This window comes from Mus pahari, chromosome X, assembly GCF_900095145.1.
Source record: "Mus pahari chromosome X, PAHARI_EIJ_v1.1, whole genome shotgun sequence".
NCBI classification, from domain to species: domain Eukaryota; kingdom Metazoa; phylum Chordata; class Mammalia; order Rodentia; family Muridae; genus Mus; species Mus pahari.
Window position 1 is genome coordinate 6,438,115 of NC_034613.1, and position 11,480 is coordinate 6,449,594.

The 11,480-nt window shown below is 43.8% G+C and overlaps 1 protein-coding gene across 3 annotated transcripts in view; it reads left to right on the forward strand.

Moving 5' to 3' along the window:
• The first annotated feature begins 5,366 nt into the window (after positions 1-5,366).
• Positions 5,367-11,480, forward strand: part of Ddx3x (DEAD-box helicase 3 X-linked) — a 13,390-nt gene continuing 7,276 nt past the window's right edge. The window contains exons 1-4 of one of the 3 annotated variants that reach the window (XM_021188265.2): positions 5,367-5,575; positions 8,680-8,737; positions 9,458-9,505; positions 10,551-10,683. In XM_021188265.2, coding sequence (XP_021043924.1) covers positions 5,531-5,575; positions 8,680-8,737; positions 9,458-9,505; positions 10,551-10,683 — 284 coding nt within the window. In that variant the 5' untranslated portion in view covers positions 5,367-5,530. The remainder of the gene's footprint in view (positions 5,576-8,679; positions 8,738-9,457; positions 9,506-10,550; positions 10,684-11,480) is intronic. The other 2 variants (XM_021188267.2, XM_021188266.2) reach the window with 2 other exon arrangements.

Sequence of the window (11,480 nt, forward strand, 5' to 3'; positions counted from 1 at the left end):
TGATCCTATGCTGTGTGTTATGTGTCCATGCTGGCAGAGTACATTTGATCCCCTGTAGCAAGAATTTCAGGCGATGGTAGTGAATCTAGGTGCGTGAGTGCTGGGAACAGAGCTTGGCTCCTTGGGAAGAAGAGCTAGCACTCTTGTCTGTTGAGCTATCCTTCTAGTGCCATCAACTGCTTTTATTCCAATTCTGTAGATATTTCCAAAGCACTGAGTGGTCAAATGAGTTGCCTCCACTCACATAGCTTCTAAGTCCTAGAGCAGGGAGCTAATTGCTAGTTCGAGGAACTGCAGCTGCCAAGCTGCCTCCTCATCCCTCCCAGGGTACCTTGAGGTCCAGGCTTCTGGGCCTTGATGCAGATAGTATATTTGCTTTAATACAGGCGGTTAACTTAAAATGCCTGTGAAGGTAGGAAAGTGAGTAGGAAAAAAATCTGGTTTCAGTAATTTCTGACCATTTTTAGCCTATTATTCTTATTTGAATGATCCCATAGGTTCATATATTTCATTATATTCAAATATAAGCATATATTTGAATGCTTCGTCATCAGGGAGTAGAATTCTTTGATAGGATTAGAAGGATAAGGAGGTATGGCCTTGTTGAAGGAAGTGTGTAACTTTGTGTCTATTTGAGGTTTCAAAAGTCAAGCCCAGGGCTGGAAAGAGGGTTCAAAGGTTAAGAGCACTGACTACTCTTCCAAAGGTCCTGAGTTCAAATCCCAGTAACCACATGGTGGCTCACAACCATCTGTAATGAGATCTGACTCCCTCTTCTGAAGTGTCTGAAGACAGCTACAGTGTACTTACATATAATAACTAAAGAAATAAAAAAAACGTTAAGCCCAGTTCTCTCCCTGCTGCCTTCGGATCATAACATCATAATGCAGAACTCTCAGCTCCTCCAGCATCATGCCTGCCTCTGTGCCACCATGCTCCCTACCATGATGATAATGGACTAAGTCTCTGAAACTTTATGCCAGCCCCAATTAAATGCATTCTTTTATAAAAGTTGCCGTGGTCATAGTGTTTCTTCACAGCAATAGAACACTAAGAAAGCTACTGACAGTAAAATATGTAAATTGCTCCTTAATGAAACAGTCATTTGGAGCGGGGAAAGGTGGCTCATTTTGCTGCTCTAAGCCTGCACACCATTCCTTTTCAGAGTGAATACGTTGGAAGACAAATCTTTTTTGTTTTTCTATTTTTTTGTACATTTAAAAAAGATTTTTTTTTTTAAATTTATTTATGCGTGAATGTATGTTTATGTCTATAGGTGCCTATGGAGGCCAAAACAGGGCATCAGATCCCCTGGCGCTGCAGTTACAGGAGGTTGTGAGCAGTCTGAGGTGGGTGCTGGAAATGTAACTTGGGTCCTTTGAAAGAACAGCACATGCTTTTAACCATTAAGCCATTTTTCCAACACTCAATTTCCTGTAATTTGGCATTCCAACAATAACTTATTAACAAAATACCCTAGTTGTTTGCATTAGGTATATGGAGCAGGGCTAATTGAAAATAGGAACCTGCTGTCTATTTGATGGGGGCAGGGATTCCCCTGACCGGGCCCTGTGGGTATAGTCTACATAAGTAAAACAAAGCCCAGAAGCAGGTTGTCAGTTAACCTCCCTGTGTGGCAAGCAATTGGAGTGACGCTCAGAATCTCCAGCTCTTGAATAACAGACTCATATTTGTCTAGATTTCTGTGAAAAGGAATGTAAAACAAAACTCAAAACATATCTCACTAATGTGCTTTGTGAATCCTCAAATCTCATAGCAGAAAGGAATCCATCTTAGTTTCTATGAAATTTCTGGGTTAAAACACCGTGGTCAAAGCAACTTATAAAATAAAGCGTTCAGTTGGGTTTATGCTTTCAGAGGCTTAGCGTATATGATGGCAGGACAGCTGAGAGCTCACATCTTGAACTACTAGCAGAAGGTGGGACACACACACAGAACTGGGATTGAGGAGAGTCTTTTGAGACTTCTAAGCCCACTCCTCCAACAAGGCCACACCTCCTAATTCTCCCTAGACAGTGCTAGCAACTCAGGACCAAGTATTCAAACCTGAACCTATGGGGGAGTGGGAGGCTATGTGTGTGTGTGTGCTCATTCTTCAAGCCACCACAGGACCATAGGAATCCTTAGGTCTAATGGTTTTCAGAGGAGCACTATGGAAATATGTGCATCTGAGGGTGCTAATACTACTGCTGAGGACTACTGGTATGTGGTCAACAGAGCCAGGCATGCTAGATGCAAGCTAATCAATTCCATATATGAGAGAATTGGTCCACTGGATACCCACGTAGATGCAAAACCACATCATCATCTAGGTTGGCTTCAAATGTAGCTGCCGTCATTAATTGAAGATGGTGCTGTTTTGTTTTAAGTATTTCCAAGAACTCACTATTTGAGAAAATGAGGTCACTGGTGGTAAGCTGGTTATGGTACTTCAGTTGTGGAAGCAACACATTACTGCAGCTTGTGTTTGTATCTGCTCAGTAGTAGAGTGAGAGAATTTACATATTTAATTTTAATTTATGTATGTCTATATGTCTCCTTGTCTGGACATGCACTATATGTATGCAGTGCCCTTGGAAGCCAGAAGAAAGTGCTGAATCCTCTGTAAATAAAGTTACACAAAGCAGGATATAGGTTCTGAGACCCCCCATCCTGGGTCCTCTGCAAGAACAGTTAAGTGCTCTTAACTGCCAAGTCATCTCTGCAGTCCCGAATTTCTATATTTGACTTAGCTTTTGAGTCCTGGTCTACTACTTGAACTCACAGAGATCTCCTTGCCTCCAGGCCTCCTGAGAACTGGGGTTAAAGGTATATGCCACTACAGCCTGCTTTTAATTAAAAAAAAAAAGTATGAGTGCTTTGTCTGCATGTGTACGTACATCTACAATATGCATGACTGCTGTCTGAGGTAAGAAACAGGCAGTGGATCCCCTGGAACTGGATTTATGAATGGTTGTGAACCACCACGTGGGTGTTGGGAATCGTACCCAGGTTCTCTGCAAAAGCATCTAGTTCCCTTGACCTCTGAGCCATCTCTCCAACACTCTCCCAAATTTAAATATTTTAATATGTAACGTAAGACAAATTCTGTGCTTGCCGGTTCATGTAGGGGTATGAGCATGAGGGTGCCCAGGAGGTCAGAAGGCATCAGATATACTGGAGCTGGAAATGCAAGGGAAGTGACCCACCTGACCTAAGTGGTAGGAAAGGAAGATCTGCTGTTAACCCTTGAACCGTCTCTGCCCCTTAATACGGAGTTTTTTTGTTTGTTTGTTGTTTTGAGACAGGGTTTCTCTGTGTAGCCCTGGCTGTCCTGGAACTCACTCTATAGACCAGGCTGGCCTCGAACTCAGAAATCCCCCTGCCTCTGCCTCCCAAGTGCTGGAATGAAAGGGGTGGACCACCACAGCCAGCTTTAATACATTGTTTTATTACATGCATTGGTTTGGATATTACAGTTAGCCATGCTTTTTTGTTTTGTTTTGTTTTTTTGGAGACAGGATTTCTCTGTGTAGCCCTGGCTGTCCTGGAACTCACTCTGTAGACCAGGCTGGCCTCGAACTCAGAAATCTGCTTGCTTCTGCCTTCCAAGTGCCTGGCTTAGCTATGTTTTTTGAAACTAAAAAAAAAAAAAAAAAGTAGTTGTATTATCTATGATTTGTTATTTTAGTATGGTTACAGGGAATGTTAAAAATACTTATTATAGCTTCCTGCTTCTTGAAACTGTAACAAACAGCTGCATTATCTCTGACTTGTTACTTTAATATGTTTTAAAAGGCTGTTAAAAAAGTTATAGTTCCTCTAAGTAAACCCAATAAACTCTTTGGTTTACTAAGAAACAAAACAACATATTTGTTTGTTTTAAGTAAAACATTGCCAATGCAAACTCAACAAGAAGAAAAGCAACATCCAATTGTTATACAAAATGAATAGTAAAAACTACAGGGGTTTGTAGTCTAGTGGTCTCTTTTAGAGATGAGAAAAATTGAGAACAAAAGCTGAAAAGCAACTTGCCTGGGGATTCTTTTATTGTTTCCGTATCTCTTTAAAAGTTCGGTTTCAATTTTACAAACTGGAAAAGTAGAATAGTTTGTACAGTAAATTATGTGATGAGAACTAATTGTTTGAATTCTGGCAGCAGAAAGCCCCTGGTGGGGGGTGGGGGTAGGGTGGGGGCAGGGGGTGCGGAGTCCAGCGTTTTATTTGTGAAACTGAGGGTCAGAAAGGAGTATCTTTTAGGTAACTTGTGTGTTGCCATTGCCTGGTTTTGTTGTTTAAGGGTATGTGTTTTTGAAGCTGAGTCTTGTGGGGGTGATCCGCCTAGAAGCGGGGTCCACCAGAATCGGCCCCTTTTATGACAGACCCCTTTTTCCCTCCATATTCTCTGTCTAGTGGAGAGGCCTGAGGCAAGTTATCTCGGTCAGGGAGACACAGGTTGTGTCCAGTCACACATCCTCGCCTCCCCGGGGTCCTAGGAGAGTTGCTAGAAAAATTCGGGGTCCCTTGCTGTGCCCGCAGCCACCGGCTGGTGCCAGGAATGCCGCGCGGAAGGACACAGAGGCCTACAGTGACTCACTCACACATGAGAAAGGCCCAGGGTCCCGGGAGGGTCCTAGATTGCCGGCTCTAGATTCGCGTGAGATAGTCTTATTGTTCCTTTATAGTGGGGGTGTGGGGGGTGACACTACCTAGGCAAGGGCGATCTGAAGCCTCCAGCGACCCGCACACCCCCTACAGTCCCTGCTCAGGTGGACTCAGGTCACCATCCAGCCTTCCACCTTTCTGCTTCTCATTTCTAGCTCCCTTCCCCCTTTCTCCTCCCCGCCCTCTCGCAGTTTTCCCGTCCCTCCCTCCCATTCCCAGCACTAGTCAAGCGAGTTTCCCTTCTTCACAAAATGGCCACCTTGCTGGACACCCACGGTCACGTGATCCCACTGCCCTCCACGCAAAGCCAGGGCTCATTAGGCCAGACAAAGCCCACTACATCGTCTCCACTCCCGGGGACGGACAGGAAAGGACGAGTGCTAGGAAGGACGAAAACGTGGGTGCCCAGGGGAAGCAGCAGCAAATAAACCTAGTTTAAAGCTTAGGGCCTTCTGGCTAGAGGACGGTCGGCAAAGATTTCTCGCGAGATCTCGAGAAAACAGTAAGATTAGGGGACCGGCGGAGATCAGGGGAAAGCCACCCCAAGAGAACCAGAGCCACGTATACCCCGGGCTTCTTTATGAGCCGACGAGGACGCGGGTAACTGGACGGACTAGGAAATCTCCCGGGACTCAGCCGAGCAACGCACCGTAAGCAGGCAGAGCTCCTAACGGCAGTGGCCCGCCGCCCCGGAGAGGAGGGCACACGTCTTACGTGCTGACGTAGCAGTCCTCCGAGTCGGTATATAAGATCGGTGGCCGCGCGGTGCGCTTCAAAGCCGCAGTTCTCCCGTGAGAGGGCCTTTGCGGTAGAGCCAGCCTTTGCTCAGCAGCGGAAGACTCCGACTTCTCGGTACTCTTCAGGGATGAGTCATGTGGCAGTGGAAAATGCGCTCGGGCTGGACCAGCAGGTGAGGCGCGGGGGTCGCCGCATCACTCTCTCCCCTGATCTAGCCTGCCTTGGTGGCGCAGCTCTCTAAGTTCTGCTTTTTACCTTCCCGTCTCCCCGGACGGCCCGGGCCGGCGGGTGGCCAGTAGCTAGGGGCTCTGGGGGGGACCCGATGCTTGCGGGGAGTGCTAGAGCCGGGGGTTCCTCCGGCTCGGCTCGGTGCGCGGTATTGTCCCTGGCCCGAGCACAATGGCGGCTTTTGTGTCTGTGCGCAGGCGAGCGGAGGGGGAGGGGGCGCGCATTGGGGCGCACGCGCGCGTCCCCTAGTTGATTAGTGACCCGCACTTGGGGAGCGGGGTGGTGATGGTGGAGATTGCCCCGCGTGGCGGGGCCCGGGTGGAATGGTTTCGGCCCCGGGTTTCCGGCGCTTTGGGCTCGCATGGCCCCCCAGTGGCTGTGGGTTTGAGGTTGAGCCGGCGGCGGCGCGCGGGCTAGCCGAGTGACCCCGCGGCGCTGGAATGTGGGAGGGGGCGCCGCGGGAGGGGGGCTGGCCTGTGCGCGGGCTCATGGCGGCGACCTCCTTTGTGTGGCGCAGGCCGGCGGTGCCGCGCGGTCGCCCCCCACCCCCACCCCCACCCCCGGTCCTGCCCGCCAGCGGGCTCGTATGCAAGCCAGCTGCGTTGCTTCGGGCCCCGCCGGCCCGGTGTGTCGCGGCAGGGGAGGCCGCGGTTCCCGAGTGGAAAGTTTTGTGACGCAGAAATTTCAGGGCGGATTGGGCGGGGGGGGGGGAGGAGGGGGAGGAGGGAGGCCGGGGCCGCTGCGTGCGCACTTGCGCCTGGCTTGGCGGTGACGCGAGCCACCCGGCGCGGCCCTTGCTCTCTGCCTTAGGCTCCAGGAAACAGCCGCTCCGCCCGAGCCCGGCACCGGCACGCCCGCCCTTTACCTGGGCGCAGGGGAGGACCACGCGCCTGGCGAGTGACGGCCCACTCTGGGATCATCTAAAGGCAGAATGCCCAGAATATGGCAACAGATAACTTGTTGCTGCCATCTAAGTAAAATTGGAAGATTGGTCAGGCCTGGTTTCTGATTCCTTAATCGAGATTCCATTTCTAGGTTTAGAGGCTGAGGTGAGGGTCTGTTGCCTTCTGCCTGGCTTATGGCCTGCTACAGTAAATCTTCCATGCTGTGACACATTGTATCTTAAAAAGGACACTTACATTGTCCATTCTAAATGATACTTTTATACTATTGTTGAACTATATTGGAAACTATATTTCATAAATTGGTAGTGGATTTAACTTCGAAAGCTTAGGAATTCCTTAAAGTTTGTAACGAGTACCAACAGTGCATTTGTCAACTTTGTTGCCTCGATTAATGTTGTCAAATGATTAAAAAAAAAAAACTACGTGGACTGGAGAGATGATGGCTCAGCCTTTAAGAGGACTGGGTTCAATTCCCAGCACCCACGTGGCAGCTCAGGCCTGTCTGTTAACTCCAGTTCCAGGGGATCAGACACCCTCGCACACTGCAGGCAAATCACCAGTACACATTTTAAAAACTCATTAAAAAAAAAATAACCCAGAACTCAGATTGTAATAAGCGCGGCTTTAAATGGCAGTTACAGTATCAAGGCATGGCAACATTTTTGCTAATGGCAAAGAGGTTACATCTGGTTTCTGTTTCCAGGGGGCGTAGCGATACTTGAAGTTTGCAAGTATCGGTGAACTTTAAGCACAGATTTATAGAGTAACATTTCCTTAAAATGTAGCAGTTCCATCTTTCCTGTTTTTTTTTTTTTCCCGTTTTTCAATTGTGGTTTATACTGCTAAATAGATAGTAGCTATATATCGACAATAGGGCTCAGTGGGTAAAGGCATCTGCCAGCAAGCGTGATGACCACAGCGACCTGAGTTTGATCAGCCTGGTCTTTAGTGAGCTTGAGGCTGGCCAAGGCTACATAGTGAGGACCCCCCCACACACACACACTCTAGCAGGCATACAGATACATACAATTTTTTTTTAAGAACTTAAAAGAATGAAGATAGTGTGTAGCATTTAACCAGTATAAGGGGATGGGCAGATTTGGGAGGTTAAAGCCAGTAAAATGTCCTTTAGTAAGAGTATCAAAGGCTATTCATGACTAGTTCTGTGAATTTACAGTTAAATGGGAGAACAGGAATTATTTCAGTTTTATTCTGTAGTGCTAAGTGGTGAGTGTGTATTGATAAAATTGTCTTATGCAGTATTATCCCAATTTAATATATTTGTGCTGTATTTGAGAATAAAGGAACTAAACAATAGTTTCAAAGTTTGTTTTTATTCTTTTAGGCTTAAAATAATACCAAGTATGAAGTTGGCGCAGTTTAGAAAAAAAATTAAAAATGGTTAAAATGAATCCTACACTCATAACATGTGTGGCTTTTATTTTCAGACGGGGGTCTGATTTAGCGCAGGCTAACTATTGCTGAGAACCTGATCCACCTGCCTCTATTTCTCCAATCCTGGGACTACAACTATGAATCGTTACACTTTGTGCCGTACTCGGGATCAAAAATCAGGGCTTGATCCCACACCTGGGCTAGCACTCTACTGACTGAACTAAGCCTGAGCACCTAGTTAGTGTTTTAAAACCGTTTTGTTTGGCTGCCCTGACTTCAAACCTCTTAAAAAAGCTTTTAATGTCTGTGTCTGCCTGTATGTACCATCTGATGCTTTGTCAGAAGAAAGCAGTGGATCTGAAATTGGAGTTGAGTTAGGTGCACTTTTGAATACTGTGATTAAGATGCTTGCCACCATGCCTGACTAAAATTCTGAGATTCAACATAATCAAGTGTTAGTTTTCTCAAATAAGGAGCTTTACTATGGAAAATGTTTACAGAACAAATATTTTGAAAGATGGGATTGAATTTGGATCCAGTTTCTGATTTTGTAACTTGTTTTCTGTGGTATTTATAGTGGCACTATTGTGTTAGAACTCTATAGTGCATTCTTGGTCACATTCTAAATTTTATTAATAACTGTGTGGGCTCCAAGAGGCAACTATTTGAACGTGGGACCAGGAAACAGGAGTATTTTTCTTTCATTTTATTCAATGTTGAAACTGAAAACAATCTGATTTCCTTTTAGTTTGCTGGCCTAGACCTGAACTCTTCAGATAATCAGACTGGAGGAAGTACAGCAAGCAGTAAGTAAAACATTTTATGGATATATTGAATATCAGAACTAGATATCTTAATCTTTCCTTGAATGTTAAGAATTAAACGAGTACTGTTAGAACGTACTTTCACTGGAGATATATATATATATATAATATGCCGATGATCATGTCCTTGAATGGCATATTCAAGGCCGTTCCATCTCTTATCAGTGCTAAAAAAGAATAGTTTAGTTGGTTCAGGATACTGTATGCATCTGTACAGGGGTGCCGTGTGATTGACACACACACACACACACATAGACACACACTGTTCTTGAGGAAAGTACTTTTGAGGTAAGTTAAATTTCATGTTTTTTTTTTTTTTTTGCCAGTCTGAGAATCTTTTTAATCCACCATCCTAACAAATCTTTCAAATATTTAATTCAGAAGTGCAAAGAGAATTAGAATTAGGCTAAATAACCTCTAGTAGCAGGTTAACTGGTGCGCAGGTATTTACTAACTGGCTGACAAAGCTAGCTGGGATGAAAGGCAAGTACCACACCCAGCCTTAACCACACGACTTAAAGTTGGCTTTTTTTCTTTTAAATGTAGCCTAGGGGATACAGGCATAATACCTATCTTAAACTTAAAACTTGCTCACCAACCCTTTCAAGTCGTTAGGACTATTTGATTTTTTAATAGGTAATTTGATGAAAAGCTTTACTATGAAGGTATTTGGCATTTTTGATTAATTTTGTGTTCTTTTAGAAGGGCGCTATATCCCTCCTCATTTAAGGAACAGAGAAGCTACTAAAGGTGAGTTCTTGATACCAGTTTGGTAAATCTAATTCTTGATTCATTTAGAAATTAGTCAAAGCCTAGGGAAGACGACAGCTTGGGAAGCCTATACATTTCTACCACGATTGATTTAAAGTACTGGAAAACCTTAACTGGTGTCACATCATGGAAAGTTGCCTTCAGTGTCATGTTTTTTGTATGATTTATTAGTTTCTTATTACATCTTGCTTTTAATTTTAAGAAAATAGGTGGGTGCCATGGTGTGTAGTACAAACTACATGAAAATAGGTTGTTTTTGTCTTAACATGACAAGAAGATGGACTTAGCACAAGATAAGTTAAAACTATCAGGCACATTCTAGTGAATCATTAGTGATTCACAAGAATTCTTTGTCAAAAGAGATTAGAAGAGGCAGGATCTTAAAAAGAAGAAAGATCTGGAAAAGAAATTAAGTTCTTGGTTGCTAGGGAAAACGCATGGCTGGGTAATGGTAGCGACAAAGGCAAAAGGGAAGTAGCTTGTAAATGTCCCTGACTAATACGATGCCATTGAAGCTACTTCAACCTTGTAACTGCCATTGGTGATCCCTACTTAGGTAAATACTTTTATTTGACTTTGTATTGGGAGCATATAGGGGAGAGAGTTTTTTTGAGTATTTTTGATATTGTTAAGCTTGTAAATAAACCACTAAAATGATACCATTTGGGCTACGGTTCACGTGTACAAGGTATTCTAGTTTTGCTATTGGAACTGAAGAATACTAAACCAAATAATCTGACATGCTAATTGACTGTTTCCTTGTAAATTCATTCACATCTATAAAGTGAATGGCAGAACACAGTTATGTGATAGTACCATAGTCATCTTGCTAAAGGCAAAGTTCCAAATATTCATACATAGCCTGTCAGATTGCATGTCTTAGTTATCTTTTGCTGCCACCTTTAGATAAAATATTTACATTGGCATTTGATACCAGATGGATAAAAGAGCCAGTAGGTTGAAGTTTTAAGAAAGATTAAGACCATGTGTTAATAGGATTTTACTGTTTGTTTTTTATTTTTAGGATTCTATGACAAAGACAGTTCAGGGTGGAGTTCTAGTAAAGATAAGGATGCATACAGCAGTTTTGGATCACGGGGTGATTCAAGAGGGAAGTCTAGCTTCTTTGGAGATCGTGGAAGTGGATCAAGAGGAAGGTAAGTGAAACCATTTTACATATACTCAATAGTACTTTTATTACATATATTCAATAGTACTTCAAACATTTCTACCCTATCAGGATAAAGTGGATGTCAGACATTATATCTAGCTAACTCACTACATTTTCTTAGCTGTAAGCTTGAACCTATTACATAGAAATCAGATGAAAGTACAGTGCTGCTACACTTTAATTCCAGCACTTGGGAGACAGAGGCAGATGATTTCTTGAGTTCTAGGACAGCCAACACTTGTTTTAAAAAACAAAAGGGGGCTGGAGAGATGGCTCAGTGGTTAAGAGCACTGACTGCTCTTCCAAAGGTCCTGAGTTCAATTCCCAACAACCACGTGGTGGCTCACAATCATCTGTAATAGGATTTGATACCCTCTTCTGGTGTCTGAAGATAGCTACAGTGCACTCACATACATACATAGAATAAATAAATCTTTTAAGGAAAAAAAATGCAAATATGAAGTCAGTTTCTATATTTCTCTAGTTTTAATATCTGTTTTAGAAGTAATTTCATATAGTGAATGGCCTAATTTGCTTGAGCTCTTTGTAGACTCTTATGGGAAAATAAACACTTAATATACAAGTGTGGCAAACTGACCTCATGTGCCTAATAGCTATGGTTAGTCTCCTATCTCCAGATTTTTGGCAAACAGACATAAAACAAACATCTTTATTCAGGTAAGGAATTTTTTTTTTAAACTATTTAAAAAGCTATCAGGTCCATTTTTTTTCCTCAAATGTCTATAATCTGAACAATTGATGTTTGGGGTGCTTTTTTTTTTT